Source organism: Elaeis guineensis, chromosome 1 (assembly GCF_000442705.2).
Source record: "Elaeis guineensis isolate ETL-2024a chromosome 1, EG11, whole genome shotgun sequence".
NCBI classification, from domain to species: Eukaryota; Viridiplantae; Streptophyta; class Magnoliopsida; order Arecales; family Arecaceae; genus Elaeis; species Elaeis guineensis.
This window is the reverse complement of record NC_025993.2, coordinates 88586848-88605616: the sequence shown is the minus strand read 5'-3', so window position 1 is coordinate 88605616 and position 18769 is coordinate 88586848. Positions and strand designations below refer to the sequence as shown.

At 37.1% G+C, this 18769-nt stretch overlaps 1 protein-coding gene across 1 annotated transcript; it reads right to left on the bottom strand.

Moving 5' to 3' along the window:
• Positions 1 to 6325: 6325 nt before the first annotated feature.
• Positions 6326 to 12547, bottom strand: LOC105038118 (calcium-dependent protein kinase 8). The gene is made up of 8 exons (XM_010913812.4): positions 11835 to 12547; positions 10510 to 10633; positions 10257 to 10400; positions 9833 to 9985; positions 9162 to 9277; positions 8906 to 9073; positions 6850 to 7080; positions 6326 to 6611 (listed from the first exon to the last, which is right to left on the bottom strand). The coding sequence occupies exons 1-8, from the start codon at positions 12402 to 12404 to the stop codon at positions 6465 to 6467; spliced, it is 1653 nt and encodes a 550-aa protein (XP_010912114.1). The 5' UTR covers positions 12405 to 12547; the 3' UTR covers positions 6326 to 6464.
• Between the last annotated feature and the right edge of the window lie 6222 nt (positions 12548 to 18769).

Sequence of the window (18769 nt, the reverse complement as noted above, 5' to 3'; positions counted from 1 at the left end):
GCTGACTCACCTGTAAGAATTGTATGGTAAGTAGAGTCGCATAGCTTGCTTTGAGGTCTCCAAACGATTCTTTAGAGCGAAAATGCATGATGGACAGTCGGTCCATGATCATTTTGATAATGATCAAGGACATGGAGGAGCTTCAAAAGCTCGGAATGACATGCATAGAAATTTGCAGGTGGATCTGATTTTGTAGTCTCTTTTTGATTCATATGATCAGTTTTATTATAAACTACCATATAAATAAGATTGATAGCACCATGCCTGAATTACTTAACATATTAGTGACAGCTGAAGGGACCTTGAAGAGTTCAAGGAGCACCGTTCTTGTTGTCGAGTAGGCTTCATCTTTCAAAAGAAAGTCTACTTGGAACAAAAGAAAAAGCCAGTTAAGAAGCACAAGACTGAGAATAGACCAAAGAAAGAAGCTCCGAAGAAGGCCGATGACAAAGGAAAGTATTTCCATTACAATGTTGAAGGCCACTAGAGAAGAAATTGTTCTGTGTACCTGACAAGCCTAAAGAACAAAAGAAAGGATATACCTTCTGAAGATATATATGACTTGTTCATTATAGAAACTAATCTTATGATTTCCTCTTCTGCTAGCTAGATTTTAGATTCTGGTTCAAATGCTCATTTATGCACTTCTATGTACGGTCTAAAGAAAAGTAGAAGGCTGAGGGAAGGTGAAGTCACTCTTCGAGTCGGCAATAGGACAAGAGTTGCTACTGTGGTCATAGGCATCTATCCTCTACGATTACTGTCAGGATATAGTTTAGAACTTAGAGACTATTTTTATGTACATGTAGCTAGCAAAAATTTAATTTTTGTGACTGTGTTAGCATAGGATGATTATATATTTACTTTCAATAAAGATCAATGTCCAATTTATTTTAAAACTAAAATTTTACACGTATTTTTATGATTGACAATCACTACCATCTACATGTTGATGTGTGTGTGAATGTTAATGAGCAAATAGTGAATGCCAAAAGATCTAAGAGACCAAGAGATAGGCTAAACCAAAGATATCTGTGGCACCTTAGGCTAGGCCATATAGGAGAAGATAGAATTAATAAATTAGAGAAAGATGGCCTTCTCGACCATTGACTTCAGAGTCATATCCAGTTTGTGAGTCTTGTCTTCAAAGAAAGATGGCTAAGTTACCCTTTGTGAGTATGGGGAAAAGACCACTGAGATATTAGTCCTTGTATACATTGATGTGTGTGGCCCATTTGATGTGCAGATTAGGGTAGTTATATCTACTTCATAATCTTTATCAATGACTATTCATGGTATGAGAATATATATTGAATGCGACACAAATCTGGGATCTTTGAAAGGTTCAAGGATTTCAAATGTGAAGTGGAGAAGCAAACAGAAAAACCCATAAAGGTTCTTCGATCAAATCAAGGTGAATATCTTAGCAAAAAATTTTAAAATTATTTTAAGAAAAATGGCATAGTCTCATAATAAATGCCTCCTAGAATGCCTCACCTCAACGGGACATCCGAAAGGAGAAATAAGATCTTATTAGATATGGTCCGATCCATGATGAGTTTCACCGATCTTCTGTTGTTTCTTTGGGGACATGCGTTGCTTTTTGCCATCTATCTTTTAAATAAGATTCCCTCTACATTCATTCCTACTACACCGTACGAGATATGACATGGTAAGAAATTGAGTCTTAGTACCTTAAGATTTAGAGATGTCCAGTCCATGTCAACTAATAGCAGGCAGACAAGATAGAGACTAGGTCTATTAGGGCTTGTTTCATTGGGTATCCAAAGGAATCCATAGGATACTACTTTTACTTTCTAGAAGATCATAATATAATTGTGAGCCGTCATGCTGTGTTCTTGAAAAAATAATTTATTCAAGATAGAGGTAGTAGGAAAAAAATTGAGCTCTAAGAGAGAGTCTCTGAAGAGCAACGAGTCCTAGGCCTCATTTATAGTGAGCCAATAGATGTGGTGCCTCCTCCATCTCGTAGATCTAGTAGGATCTTCCATCCTCCTGAAAGGTACCTAAGTATACTTACAGAGAATTTTGAGGAAGTGTTCCTAATGGAGATAGGGACCATAGAGATGATCCCAAAATTTATAACGAAGTGATATTAGATATTGACTCCGAAAAATAAAAGGAAGTAATAAAGTCAAAAATTGACTCCATGCACTCCAACCAAGTTTGGATTTTAGTAGATCCATCCGAAGGTATAGTACCTATTGGGTGTAAATAGATCTACAAAAAGAAAACTAGTTTGGATGGTAAGGTAGAGACCTATAAAGCAAGATTGGTAGGGAAAGATTATAGTCAACGCAAAGGCATTGACTATCAGAAAACTTTTTTACTTATGCCATGCTGAAATCCATCCGAATACTGCTCACTGTTGCAGCTTATTATGATTATGAAATCTTACAAATGGATGTAAAAACTACTTTCCTAAATGGATATCTTGAGAAAGATATTTATATGAAGCAACCTATAGGTTTTACCTCCAGTGATAGTGATCACAAAGTCTGTAAGCTACAAAGATCCATATATGGATTTAAGCAAGCATCTCGGAGTTGGAACACTCACTTTAATAATGTGATCAAATCATTTGATTTCATCAAGAACAAAGAGTCGTGCATGTACACATTTTCGATACTGTACATGGATAACATCTTTCTGATTGAAAATGGCATTCCAATGCTAACCTCGATCAAAGTGTGGTTGTCAAAAGAATTCTTCATGAAAGACCTAAGAGAAGCATCCTGCATTCTTGGAATAAAGGTCTATAGGGATAGATCTAAAAGGATGCTAGGTCTTTCACAGAAAATATACATAGAAAAAGTATTAAAAAGGTTCAACATGGAAAACTCCAAAAAGAGACTTTTATCCTTTAGGCATGGAATTTATCTCTCCAAGAAGATGTGCCCCAATATCCCTAAAGAGATCCAATGCATGAGCAAAATCTCTTATACTTCGACAATAGGGAGCCTCATATATATCATGCTATGTACTCAACCTGATATAGTCCTTATCGTGAGTGTCACGAGTAAATATCAATCAAATCCAGATGAAGAGCACTGAATAGCTGTGAAAAACATCTTTAAGTACTTGAAAAGGACTAAGAATTTGTTCTTGATTTTTAGATGAGGATCTGAGCTAAAGGTGGAGGGATACACCGATTCAGACTTTATGTCTGATGTTGATGATAAAAGATCTATATTGAGTTGTGTATTCTTATATAATGGAGGATCAGTTAGTTGGAAGAGTTCTAAACAACAGATCATGCAGATTCAACTATGGAAATCGAATACATCGTCGCCTCTGAAGTTGCTAAGGAAGCATTCTGGTTCAAAAAGTTCATTGTGAAGCTAGGTGTCATGCCATCAGATGCCATTACACTGTATTGCAATAACAACGATGTCATAGTTCTTGTTAAGGAGCCAAAGTCTTATCAGAAGTCCAAGCACATAGAGCGACGGTTCTATATCATACGCGAATACTTTGAAAAGAAGTTCATCAAGATACAGAGAGTAGATTCTATAGATTATGTGACAGACCTACTGACAAAATCTCTCAGCCAGCAAAAAATCGAAGTTCACCTTGAGAAGATGGGACTTAGGTTTATGGCCAATTAGCTTTAGTGCAAGTGGGAGATTGTTAGATGTATACTCTAAAAGTTAATTGTTGGCTAACGCATATGGTAATTTCAGGGCATAATGTTGTATTTGTAAATTTTATTTATTAATAAAATAGATAGTTTTTATTCCAATCATATTTTATATGTGTCCAGATTCATCTAAGGGATTAATAGATGATGATATATATTCTTAAAATATTAAGAATTTGGGATATATATTATTGATGGTTAATTTCTAAAAATTTTTAATCGAGGGATCATCATAGAGGACGGTGATCGATCCAATTAGCTCATTATATGGATCGCTTCCCTTCTGGACAGATGAGTCTCGAGTTTGCAGTATAGAGATATTAAAACGAGAGTGCAAGTGGTTGTTAGAGAACAGCTTACACTGAACGTGATCAATATGAGAAATCAATTGGATGTCTACTCACTCATCAGTAGTTTACTCGATGCTGCATTGGTGTGAGTGATCCTTTGACCTGCGGTACTTCGGCTATTCGTAGTGAGGCTACTATAGTTTGACTGCACATATACTTGATCTCCTAACTATTTGGATCTTTATTATGTATGTTGGCTATAGTAGGTTCAGTTCATTGTTAGGAGTAAGATGCACTTAGATGGAATCTATCGATCTTGGTAGAAAAAGAGAAGTCCTATGCGATTCACAAAACTGAGTTCAGAAAGTCTTTGACCGAAGCAAGTGTGAATACTGAAAAAGAATTTTCATGAAAATTTATAAATGAGCTCGAGTCGAGCCAATCTTGCATATGACTGAGTTTGGGTTTGATAAATTTTTCATGATCTCCGTCTAGTCGGGACTCACGATAGAAGGACTAAATCACACGATAACTATATCTAGAGGTTTAATTATCTCATTCTACTAGATTGTCACTACATACTGCGAGATGTCACTGGTGGATTTGAGACTCATCGAGCAATGTCTTAATGATCAATGACTCTTGATGGGCAGAGTTAGAATCATTTCAATTTATTGAAAGAAGTTTCAATGATATTGTGATAGGGATCACAATATGTCTCACTATCAAACAGAATAGAACCTATGGGGTCACACACAATAGAAATTCTTGACTGATCAAATAGTTGAATAGCGATTATAAATCGCAATAGAATCTAATTATCAATATGATTGATGATTAATCTAATACAAAAATTATAATAAAGAAATTCACTAAAAGTTGGTGAGTTATAGAATGATTAATTAATAATTGGATTGTATTTTGGCTCAATTTGATTAAAAAATGGGGTTAAGATTAAGTCTAATGAAATTGGATTCAATTTGGCTTGGTTTGGGTTTGATTAGATCAAGTCTGATTGGATTATCAGATAATCCAATTGCAAGGGACACCAATTCCTTATTTAATTAGGACTTGGATGCAACTAATTTTCTAATTGAATTATAATCTAATTAAGAGATTGGGTTCCTAGTTAGACTAGAATTTCTCCTCTTTTTGGATGCAACCAATTCCTATTTGGTTAGGGATTAATTAAAGCATCAAAAAAAAATCTCAGTTTGACTGGGACTCTCTCTCCCTAACGCCCGCCCCATGTAGCCATGCCAAAATTTCATTGCCTCCCTTATTTTAGGGTGCGAAAACCCACGCCAATTCCTTCTCCACACCTCCCTACTTCCTCTTCTTGGATAAGGATGAATTCTAATTTGAATTTAAGTCCTTGCCTGATTAGATTTGACCTAATCTATCTTTTGAATGCCAATTTAAAAGGGGTGGAACTTGGGGCATGGGGATGAGAGAGAGATCTGATTTTTGTGGTGAAAACAATCTGAAAAAGGACGTGGGTCCTTGTGTGGGCATGTTCTCTCCTTGGTGTGGGGTTTTAGGAAGAATAGGAAAAGATTTCTTCTTCTTTTTCCTTCTCTTCTTTCTCCTATTCTTCTTATTCTCTGAGAGAGTCTAAAAGAAACGAAGAAGAATCCTATTTAATTATCAGGAAGTGATTTCTGCAAAAAAACTAGCACCCCGGAGAGATCAAAAAACCTCTGATCAGATCAAGATCTCGCGTGGATACCTATAAAAGCCCGACGATTGTGTGGCTCGAAGAATCTAAACATCCACGATCATCGCTGCGGTATGATCGGTCTATGATAAGGTATAGAGATCAGATCTTCTCTTGCTTTCATAATCAGATTTCAGACGCATGATACATGTTCATATAATAAATCCTATTAAGTGGTTTAGTAGATCTAATCTTATGCATGAATTAGATTAAAATAATTTTAATCTAAATTTTATTTTTGCTGTTAAATCAAAAATTTTAAAACTACATGCATGAAACCACCCTTTTCCAACACTGACATGCAATAGTCGAAAGCATGGTCCAAAAGGCCAAAACTATGAGACAAGGAGAGAGGTTTTCTTTTAACTGGAATCACATATTGAATGGTACAAATCTTACCATTGTAAACCAATATTTTTTTATTAAACTGTATAGGTATTGGAAGTCACCATACAAATATGGCATACATCTTACCAGGTCCAGCTCTTGATTGCTACAGATCTGTTCACACTGAAGAACAATTGATCATGAACGTTGTACACACAAAAAATGAGAGGAGAAAATGGATTGTATTGAGAGTATACAGGTTATTAATTTGGGACACTGCACACTCATGAGAATTACTTGTGAGGAAGATGGGAAAATGCTTGGATACAGACTTATCTGCATGGCTGACTTGATGGAGGCACAGACAATGTTTCAAGTGCAGGCCCTTTCTACCATGAAGAAAGATACAGACTTATCTGCATGGCTAACTTGATGGAGGCACGGACAATGTTTCAAGTGAAGGCCCTTTCTACCATCCTTTCTTCATGGAACCATATTTAAGCAGCCGGCAACTAAGGGCACTAAGTGCTTGTCTTGAGTACTGCCGTGAGGCATTTCTCCAGTCTGATCCAGTTTTCATCATCAACTCAAATTCTTGGAAGCTGATGCGTCCATCCTGAAAATTTATACATAAAATTAGTGTGCAGTGATCTGCAGTATTATCAGGCTAGAAGTAATTGGAAGCAATTGAGGATATGATGCATTCATGGATTGTGCTTAATAAGCAGCAATCTGTTAATAGTGAAGTAGTGGCTATTGGTTCAAGACATTAGACCACGAGTTATGTGCAACATTTTTGTGATTTAAACTAGATAACCAAGATATGTGAATAATGATGGATATAAGAAACTGACCTTGTCCTTGTCAACATCAGAGATGATCTCCCAGATTACTTGCTCATTTGGACCTAGATCACCCTCACCTAAAGCTTCTCTCAGTTCTTCAACTTCAATAAAGCCACTCCCATCCTTGTCAAAGAAGTTGAATGCTTGGGCCAGGTGTTCCTCACTGCTGACTTTCTTCAGGTGCAAGGAGACAGTCACGAACTCCTCACAGTCCAGAGTTCCATTTCCATCAGTGTCAGCCTACAATAGGAAAAAGCAAGCATGATGGAATGACACAAGCAACAGACATGATAGTATTGAGATTGATGACATTATATATGTACAAGAATATGTACGATACATACATGTATCATCACGTTCATGCATATGTCTATGCGTATGTATGTATATATGCAAGTGTAAGTGTACAAACACACGTATAAATGGTTAAGTCTGAAATGACTTAGCACACAGCTGGAGTCAAACCAACAGATGCACTCATCTGAGCATAAGAAGCCATAAGTTTGCTTAACCTATTTGCCAAATATCAATCTAAACCCCAAAAATATGTAGTATCTTGAGCACGTGAAAGAATGATTACAAAACACTTGCAGAGCTTATATGTGGGGGCAAGAACAGTAATGTAGCCATTTGGTTTAAGGATGGCAGTTTATGAATTTGTTGCTTGCACTAAAATCACATTCTAATGCATGTTCTTCATAAAAGTAAGACTTTTGTTTCATTGGTGTATGTTATGATTCTCTATCCTCATCTATAGTAGAATCCACATATTTAATCAATTGTTACCACATTCTAAGAAACCATATATGCAGCTTGTAGATATGCATGATAATTTACTTGAAAAATGCTTTGACACAATTAAAATTATACCCATATATTCTCCATTCTGTTCCAATGTGAGTTCTACCTGCAGGGAGGTCAATCACCACCCAGGCACATGGACTTTCACTCCTGATATCAGTTCCAAGAGCCCAATGTGGTTTTATCGGACAGACTTTTATTATGCCACACAATTACTCCTTTTTATGTTTGATTGCTATGAAGGTGTCTATGCAATTTGTTTACCTATGACTAAAGCCTTTTGTAGAAATCCTTTTCTTAATGTAGTCTTAAAGATAAAGTTAGTAGATGTAATACGTATGCCACAGAGCACCATTCTGTTAATGGTCCAACAGCACATCCTAATATCATGACTGCTAGCCTTGGCACACTGCATAATACTCATGTATGTGCCAACTGCTGATCTCTCTATATATATGATGCAAACTAATTGAGGGGCATCTTGAACACCATGAGGAACCAAACTCAGGACCTCCCCTGAGATATTTCAGATCCCATAAATATTGTGTCTGTCTCTATCTCTTTCCCTTACAAATACTGTGATGATAAGTAAATCCCTTTTGGTTTCAGCTCCCCTTCTCTCCCTGTGTATGAGGGAAAGAAGGAAACTACTCTATCAAAACCACCAAAGTAGAACTGATTGGTCATTCATCCTCCTTCTATAATCAGTCATATGCATTCCCCATGCTGAATGATATATAGCATATGTAGTGCAGCACTCACTCTGGCATCTTGCACGCCAGATCCTCCACAAGATGATGGACACTAAATCTGATCAACTCAGAAAAAGATAATTGCAAAAGAAAGAAAGAAACCAACCAGCATTTTCCTATGGTGCCAACTGTGGTTTGCCTTCTACCTGCTGATGTTTGTAGGAGCAGCAGAGCTGCTAGGGAGGTGTCAGTTTAAAGACCACACAAAACCTAATTGTAAAAGACGTAGATTAGCCCCACTGTGCAGTACAAAATCAAAGTTTCTACTGGGTGCCACTGAAACATTTATGGGCTTTTAGATGTGCATGATTGAAGCTTTCTTACATCTGGAGCAAAACTTCAGCTGTACATCTTCTGTACCAATACACAAACTTTATTCCTCCCCTGCTCAGCAGAGTGCAGTAATATGGTTGAGGTCTTCTTCCAGTGTCATAATTACAGTTTTAGAAGATTTCAGAAAGCCAAAGGAAATGCAAAAATTAACTTAGATCTGAAGCATTAAGAGGGCTCACTGCTTCCATTAACATCTGAAGATCAGGTTCTGGTACACGCTCTCCATTTATGTGTAAGCCCTCCTTGAGTTCTTCAAATGTTAGGTGTCCATTCTTGTCCTTATCCATCATGTGAAACATCTGTTTAAGGCTGGTTACTTCTTCCACAGGCAATTGTTTAGCTACCACCTACAAAATGTTTCTTAGTCTCAACATTTCAAAACTTTTATCAGAAGAAAAAAATGAATGGCATGACTTCTCAAGGTCACAAACTTACTCTTAGGGCTTTCTTTTTAAATTTGTTCATTGCTGAGAATTGCTTGAGTCTTGCTCTGACAATTTCTCCAAGTGAAACATTGGGAGCCGTATTAGCATTCTGAAGCCAAGGATGTTCTTCATATAAAAGGCAAGAGAGAAAATTAATCAACCTCACAGTGTTGAAGATTTGCATGTAGTATAATGAGAGCATTTGTAAACGCATAAACTACGCAATAGATGAACTGGGAAGTCAACTGTAAGCAGTGAAAAGCACTGCATTTTTTATTATAAATCAGTCAAGTCTTTGTTTATGCTTTTAAAGGAGCAAATGTGATAAATACAGACATGACAGGATATGTTGCTCTTTATTTCTGCTCCATTTGAAGAGTAGCCAAGACAAAAAAAACAACAATGTAAGCCAAAGAATGAAAAGAATAACTCTAGACTATAAAATATCAATGAATAACTCTAGATTATAAAATAAATATTATATGGAACAAACACAAATAACGATAATGCAAATCAATGCTCATCCTCTAAGCATCTAGACATGTTATTTAAGCATAGTGATTTTATGTCACAACCCTCCTGATTTATGCATATTATGTAGCATTTTGGGAGAATACGATCATTATAAGATCCATCAAACTAGTTCTACATTTTATTTAGAGAAAGAAAGAAATAGCATACCAAGAACTTGCTGAGCTGTCAACCGGGTGTTTGGGTTAGGATCAAGCATTTGCCTCACAAGGTCTTTAGCTTTGCTAGATACCATTGGCCAAGGTTCCCTCTCAAAATCAATAACAGATCGGATAATTGCCTGTGCAATTCCCTCATCAGTTTCTGCATTAGTTGTATCAGAGGTCCATTAGACTACTGCTGTCTTTAATATGCTGGCATCCAAATAAAATGAGCTTGCCCATCTTGAATATACAGCTATACAAGAAACATACAGACATGCGTACATACATACATACACAAACATACACACAGACATATATATACACAAATTTATAACAGACAGACACGACAGTGGGCAGAGATGAGTATGCATACACGTTTTAAATTGTGAGATGAAAGGGGGCAGGGCGATGGGCTGGTGCTGGAGATTTACCTGCCCAAAAGGGTGGAACTCCACATAACAAGATGTAGAGAATAACCCCAGCACTCCATACATCTACTTCTGGCCCATAGTTCTGTTTCAAGACTTCGGGGGCCATGTAGTATGGACTTCCAACAACTTCACTAAAGCGCTGACCTTTAACAACAAAGAAAGGGAAATTTTTATACAGCTGAAAACTGATGATAGGATTTATGTCTCACAATTTGAGCTAGGCAAATGTGAGAGAAATCTATCAGAGGCCTACCAGGCTTGAAGAATACAGAGAGGCCAAAATCTATTGCCTTTAATGGAGCATCTTCTGATTCATTTGCAAACAAGAAATTCTCCGGTTTCAGGTCCCGGTGTATCACTCCATGCTTATGGCAGATCTGCAGCACAGATTACTAAAAATTAGGTTGTCAAGGTACAACACCATCAATCTACATAACAGAAGCAATTTCTTGCATGCACAGTTAGCACTTCTCATATGAGCTCTATAGTAATTAGACAAATAGTGGAAAAAGAACAATTTAAATTAAAGATACAAAAAAAATTGATAAGCATTGTAGTGCCTCATAAACATTTAGTGTACTCCTTGCATCTGATTTAGGTATCTGATTCTTTAAAAATCCGGTCCTTTTATTTACATAATAAACTACTGAAATAACTTGAGGGAAAGGAAAGAAGCCCCACCTATTGAGAGCTATTATCCACTTCTTTTAGAAGTGATTCTGATTAGTCCAAATAGTTGGCATTCCTGCAAGTATGAACCAGAGATGTCCCAGCATCCTTGGCTATATTCACCACCTCATTCATGTTGGAGGCTAGTTTCCAAAGAAAAGTTACTTCTAAAATGAATCCATTATGATCACTCATCATCCTACCAATCTGAAGGTCCTGAATTAAAACTATAAAAAACAGGGTAAAAAAGAAAGCAAAAGTTTGTAAATCGAAAAACTCCCAAAGGATTTAGTAGAATACAGAAATCCTCTAGACTTTCCATTGTTGCATCAACTCCTATCACGTGCCAAATTGAAAGCATTGTCATCAATCATTCCATCAACTCTGATCACATACTACATATACCAATTACATCCTCTGAATAAACCAGTAAGCAAAACACAGCTTTCCTTTTAATCCCATAAACAATGAGATTGGATTTATCTTCAAATTATCCCTTGTTTCTCTTGTTCCAAATAATTTCTCTGACCACCCTCGAATAAACTTTCCACCAACCAACCAAATCTTTTGTTTCACTGAGACGGGGAAAATACATGCCCGTTAACACAAGGCAAATGTGTGCACTGACAGCGTTCGGGGGCTTTTATGATTTGAATGTTCGCTAGTCAAGATCTTCCCCATGACCATTGTCCATCTGAATCTAAGAAGACCAACAGTCCACTAGCACTCTAAAGAAAGATTGGAAGCAGAGAACACAAAAATAATCCAACAAGACTGACGACAAATCACAGAGTGTTCTAAAAAAGACTGAATTGTTTTCTCCAGAAAGAAAGAAAGATCGGATTTTGGGGAAACAAGCAGCTCAATTCCATCGAATTGAATCAAAATCTCGATAAATTAATGCCATACCTGAACGACCTCGACGATGGTCTTGAAGATGATGGCCGCGGCGCGCTCGGTGTAATGCCCCCTGGCGACGATCCGATCGAAGAGCTCCCCTCCCTCACAAATCTCCATCACGAGGTGGACGGCCTCCGCATCCTCGTACGCCTCCCTCAACCGCACGATGTTGGGGTGCTCCGGGAGACCGCGCATGATCTCGATCTCCCGCCGGACGTCGGACACGTCGATGATGGTGCGAAGCTTCCGCTTGGAGATGGACTTGCAGGCGAGGGTCTCGCCGGTGGCGGCGTCGCTGCAGCGCCGCGTCACCCCAAACTCTCCCCGGCCAAGCTCCGCCCCGAGGCGGAAGCGGTGGAGGAAGTCGGCGGAGGAGGAGTGGGGCCCGCGGAGGACGGAAACAGGGGAGGCGGTGCCGGAAGAGGAGCGGCTGAGAGGGTCATCGTCGACGCCGTGGTCGTCGTCGTCGTCGTCATCGTCGTCGTCATAGTCGCAGGAGATGGAAGGGAGGCAGCGGAGCTTCCGGGAGCCCCAGAAGTAGGCGTCGCTGGAGGAGGGGGCGGAGTAGCAGCCTCCCATTTCCCTCTGTCTCTCTCTTTCTCTCTCTCCCTGACTCTCCCTCCTCCTTCTCCTCCTCCCTCGTCACCTCGTATCCTCTAATCGCTCGTTCGCTTGGTTTCTCTCGATCGAGAGAGGTTATGCTCTCTAATTATGCGAGCTTTCGCGGGGACGGGAGAGCTTATTTCTCGGGCAGTCGCCCGGGCCTCCCGCCACTTTCGGGTCCCTGCCGTTTCTCAAGCGAGTAGTTGATCACAGTTGGACATATGCGCGTACACGGAGAGATTTGATTTCAAAAGGGTAGCGGCTACGCTGGCCGCGGGGACTGGCATTGCTCTAGCTGGCAGCTACCTAAGATGCCAGGAGACCATTTTTTTTATAGCATTTTATTTTTGCTTGCTTGATCTCACTTAAATTACTTAATTATTCAATTTTTAGATTTTTCTTTCCATTTTGCAAGAAGAGTTCATTTTAAATTTTATATGATCATTGTATGGATGTCTGTTGAATTCATGTTCTTGTGGGTTGTGACTATTTATAAAAGTATTTTTAACTGTGCATCAACTAGCATTATTTATGCATTCATTACCAATATGTATTCATTACTGGTCAGTGCATGTTAATTAATTATGAACGCTCATATGAGGGTGGGGACGCAATGGTTTGGTGAAATCAATGAAGTCTCAAGGAAATCTTATGCAAAATAAATGTATTTATAGTAAATATGACCTTTTAAAATTAGTGAGAAAATAAAATGGTAGGAAAATATGAATGGATGTCTTTTTTGGATTTGGGTTGTATCTTTTACAATCTTTTTTTTTTTTTTTGGATCCCGAAAAAATTGAGAATTTACCATTAAAAATATATGTCAAATAAATAAAATACGCTTTTCGCTGGATAAAGAGATTTATGTCTAATATATAACAAATAAAAAAATATTTGCAATAAAAAAAAGGTATATAGTAAGATGTCCTATAAACAAAATGATTGCCAAAGTTTCCTAATTACATCTTCCTTTTATTGAAGCGGGAGGTTTAAACCACATAGGGTTTATTAAAGAAGGATAAATATATACCCATTAAAAGGAAGGTTGCTAGGTACTGCTTGTTTAGCGTACACGGTGGACCACATTTGCTTCCCGTCCTCTTTGGCGCGTGGTTGGGAGCTTCTTTCCATGTCCCCTAGCTTCGTTTCTGTCCACCGTTTAAGACGTTTAACGACCTGTAATGTGCGATTTAAGCCTTCCCATGCCCGGCTTTGAAGTAAACCTATTTATGGGCCGGGTCAAAGTTATGCATTACCCCCTCGAGAAATACTTTGTATATTACATACGGTACAATAAAATTGACGTAGAGTATACCATACCATCCCATTGGACTACATAGTCCCTATTTTCCAATGCTCATTAAATTTTTTTTGGTTTGAAATTTTGAATGACGAAACTATCTCTTTGTTCTGAAAAAATTATGACATCCCGTGACCTGTAATGACATCTTGAAGACATATTATGACTTCCCAAAAATAAAAAATTATAAGGGAAAAAAGATATTTTCATCATTGAAAATTTAATAATAAAAATATCAAAAATAATAAAAATTTAAATTTTTAATGACGAAAATATCCTTTCCCTCATATAACTTCTTGTTTTCAGAAAATCATAATATGTCTTTAGGATGTCATAACAAGTCATGGGATGTCATAATACGTCATGGGATGTCATAACAAATCACGGGATCTTATAATTTTTTCAGAACAGAGAAGTATTTTCGTCATTCAAAATTTCAAACCAAAAAATGAAACTGGTGCATTTAATTCGCGTTAAAAAGCATGGCTATGTGGTCCAATAAGGAGCAGTGCACTGTTATTGCACCGCATGCAATGCATAGAGAATTATTTTTACCCCCATACATAACCAAATTAGCTAAGCTGACCCGGCCCAGGCTCTAATCTTATTTTCTAAGCCCGAGCTTGGTACTTTCAGCGGTTGGGCAGGCTTCAAGCTTTTCAGATCATGAGAGAGGGGATGGGATGACATAGTGATAGTGAGAGGAGGGGATGAACAAAAATTCTTTATGCATCACAGGCGGTGCAGAAAATTTGATGTGAAGCACACCACTTTATGTGATTCATCCACATAGTCATCAATTTTCAACAAGCATTTAATGTCTGCTATTCCACTTTTTCATTTAAAATTTTTGCATGATGAAAATACCTTGATTTTTTGATGACATTCTGTGGCATATTATGACATACTGCATCAAATTATGATTTCCTACACGCAGGATATCATAATATGGTTCAGGATGTTATAATGTAAAAGGAGCATTTTTATTCAACCACTTTTCAACGTGTATTTAATATCGACCATTCTATTTTTTTGTTTGAATTTTTTAAATAATAAAAATATCTCTGTTCTTTGAAAAAAATTATGATATTCTGCGTCAAAATTATGATTTTCTGCATATAGAATGTCATAATATGAATATAAGATGTCATAATTTTTTATAAAAAATAAAAATATTTTTATTATTTAAAATTTTAAATTAAAAATTAAAAATATTAAATATATATTAAAAAATAATAATTATATGTATCAATTTTACATTCGATTATCTACACTATCCATAATGTACAAAAAAAAAAAAAAAAAAAAATTGCAAAGGATGAAATAGTGGATAGCGGCAATGAGAGGAGGAGCGGACAGTGAGCGAGAAAAGGAGTGCACACTGCGGCGAGAAGGCACGACGAGGCAAGAAGGTAACAGAATTTTAGGGATTAAGGGTTATAGGTTGGGATATAATTTTATAAAATTCTAATGATGTTTAAGAAATATCATATATATTATATTATATATTTATTAATTTAAATAACAAGCTTGAGTTGAGTTTGGGTGATGTCGGTGCAAACCGAATCTGGCCCACTTGAAGAACGGGCTAAAATTTTTAGGCCAATCTAGCTCGTCGGGCTGAAAACCAAGTCTAGGCCCATCCAAACATGTCAGGCTCGGATAGGTTGTCCCTTGTTTAAGCAGGCCTACTTTGAAGCTCAATTAATGTGCGACAGGAGGCAGCTTCAAATTGAAAAATTCTGTTATTCTGCTCCTCCTAATGCACCAACACATTACAACCGTCGGACTATCCCAGGCTGTTTGCCTACCTTTGTGCAACATCCTGTTTCCCCAAGTTGTCCACAATGTTTCTATATGGGATGTTATTCCTTCATGGATGAAGAACTTGTAACCATTCTTGACCTTAAAAATTTTCTGTTGCATCATTTGCATTCCACCTCATCATATTCGCTAACGAGGATCATGTCGTTTTGGACTATGCACAGTGTCAAGAACTCTACTAGTCCTATCCTATTCAGAATGGTGATGAAGTTGGATCAAAGGTCCCGCTACATTCACAAAGTTTGCAGCCGAGATCCAAGGCTTAGTGAAGGGAAGGAAGGGTGATGGCAAGAGTTCACTGAGAGTCTCTTCTCTAATCCATAGGTCATGCTCGAAGGTGACTTCGCTTTCATTCCTTATCTTGCATTTTGTGCTAGAGAAGAACCAATTTTGCACTTTCATTGCGCTTCTCCATGATGGCAAGCTTTTTTGACCTTTTTGAGAATGTTAGGCAAGGGTTGGTTTGAAGCTCTGGTGATGAAATGAAGTTTTTGAGTAAGTTCCCTCCATGACATATTTTGCACATGATAACGTCTGCACCACCACTTCATTGAGAGGCATTTGTTGAAGAGGCATAGATTGCTTGCTCCAAGGCCTCCTAGAATTTTGGTTGGTAAACTTGAGACCAATTTACAAGACAGTGCCCTCCCATACAAGTTTTGCTTCCTCTCCGTAGAAATCTTCCTTTTTCCTCTGTCTTTGATTAGCCCAAAGGGTAAGATCATTGAAGATGCCGAGCATCTTGGAATCATGCTAAGCACTACATTAACCAAATACTGATCTTCCAGCAGAGTTAGATGTTTGCATTTCCATTCCCTGCATGCCTTTTGACCCTGTTCTCTTCCATGAAGCGGCAGTTCGAAATTAAGGTTATTTGTAATGGAGTGTCATACTCCTGATCCGAGATTATAAATCAGGAGTCATGACAACTACCATATATTCATGGAAAACTCTCCCCACAAGTATGCAAGGTATCTCATCACGATTCATAAAGCAACAATGGAATAAAATTCAAATAATTAATTTTAATTTTAATTCAAATAATTAAATCAAATATCTTACAAAATAATATTTCATAGTTTTGCATTAAATTTTAGTAAATCATAATCTAAAATAAAGATATCCAATTCTACCTCTAATTCACTCTCCCATAATGAATCCTTGAATCAAGTTAGTTCTCTGAATATATAAAAATAATAAAATATATAATAATGAACCAGACAGTCTAGTAAACAATGTATACTTTAGCTAAATAAATTCAACAATAATAATATTCTAAAAATAAGCATATAAGGTGCATCAGTTTAAAACATACAATACTAATCAAATAAGATCCATGCAAATTTATTTTTATTCATAAATTAATTTTTTTTTTAAAATATCATATTTATCTTGACAGTCATGAACTAAATCAAAATGCCATCACATAGCCCCTAGTAGCAAGGTATCAAAATACCAACGCACAACTCCCACTAGCACGGTATTAAAATATCAGTATACAACTTCTACTGGCAGGGTATCAAAGTATTAACGCACAACCCCTACTGATATGGTACCAAAACATCAGTGCACAATCACCACTGGTAGAATATCAAAATACTAGTATATTGAAGGAACTAGATCTAGGGTTTCAGGGTTAGATCTTGAAACTTTTTCAAGATCAGGCAGCGTAAGACTAAAATAAATCAAAATTTATTTTTTAAAATCAGAGAATCCTTGGATCTAAGATTCTATTACATGATTATTACATAGCATTAAATTAAAAATTAAAATATATAGAAGATGAACCATATGTTGATCATATCAACATGTTTCTATACTACATCTAATGTATGTATTAAACAATAGATCAGATCTATTACCTTGCAAGTTAAACGTTCTAACCTTGCTGATCCGGACTTGAAAATAATGTTGCAAACCGCACACGCGTCCGATCTCTAGGAGTCATCCACACGAGCCCATGAATCTCGACCAGAAGTTCTGCTTCAGGAAATCAGCACAGTATGCTAGTACTGCACTGATCCTTCTTCGATGGTTGATCAGGTGCCTCCTTCTTCTTGATTTGGACTCTTCCAAAGATGAGAAGTAGGAGGAGGAGTTTTAGATCTGAGATGCTCTCAAAAAATTCAAGATGGAGGAAGGAAAGAGATGAAACTAACAATCCTAGAAGAAGACCCTCTTCTTCTTCTCTTTACTCTCTCCTAGACACCTTGTCTTGTGTCTATTATATCTCCACGATCCAAAGGTCTTTCTTACTTATTTTTGGATACCTCAAAGGTCTCTCAAATCTCTGTGTTCTACAAAAATTTCATGAAGAAACTCATTTTATAGAGAGAGATATGATAGAGTCCTTGTCTAGGTCAAATACCTACTCAAGGCTTATCCAAATATGGCAAGATAAGGGGCGACCAAGAGGGTGCCTCCTCCTTATTTTCATGCATAGACCACCAGCAAAGGGTGCACAATGTGTGCCCTAAAAGCCACAAAAATCTCAAAAAAAATCTGGATAAATTCAGTGCAAAAAGGAAAGAATTTTGGATTTCTAAAACTCTATCTCATAGAATTTGAAATCCAAACTTATTCCTACTTTGATTTGATCCACAACCACTTTCCATGTATGAAAGAAGAGAGGAAACCTTTTGGATGTGGGAAAGACCTGGGAGAGGGCTTTTGTCGCACAAAATAAGAGGAGATTGGCGTGGAATAAGAGAGAGGGCGTGGGGGGGCTTATGTGGCGCAAGGTGGAATCCTAGTCTTACTAGGATTCTATCTTATGACTTATTTTAATTTGGTTTTTGAAACCAAAATTAGATCAATCCAATTAAAATAAGTCTTAATCCAATTAAAAACCTAATTTAATCAGATTAAATTAGATTTAAATCTGATTTAATTTTTTAATCAAATTAGAAATTAGGTTGACCCAAGTCCTAATTGAACTAGGACTAATTTTTTTCTTGCACTTGGCTTATCCAATAAACTAATTGAACTTGATCCAATCAAGCCCAAACTAAATCTAATTAAATCATATTCAATTAGACTTAATCTCAGTCCACTGGCTTAATCAAATTTAGTCAATTAGCAATCGAATTGCTAATCGATCTTCCTACAACACTTGCACTAGGTTAAATGTCAATCGTATTGATCATTTAACCCCAGAATGATTCTTAATCGTTGATCAACTATCTGATCGGATCGTGAACTCTAATGTGTATAACCT

What these genes read in the sequence shown, in the direction of transcription:
- LOC105038118 (XM_010913812.4), bottom strand. Translation starts at nt 12,404, where the DNA reads ATGGGAGGCTGCTACTCCGCCCCCTCCTCCAGCGACGCCTACTTCTGG. An exon ending in AGTTCCACCCTTTTGGGCAG is followed by an intron (nt 9,986 to 10,256) that starts GTAAATCTCCAG and finishes CAACTAATGCAG; the next exon opens with AAACTGATGAGGGAATTGCA. An exon ending in TTCAGATGTTAATGGAAGCA is followed by an intron (nt 7,081 to 8,905) that starts GTGAGCCCTCTT and finishes TTCCTATTGTAG; the next exon opens with GCTGACACTGATGGAAATGG.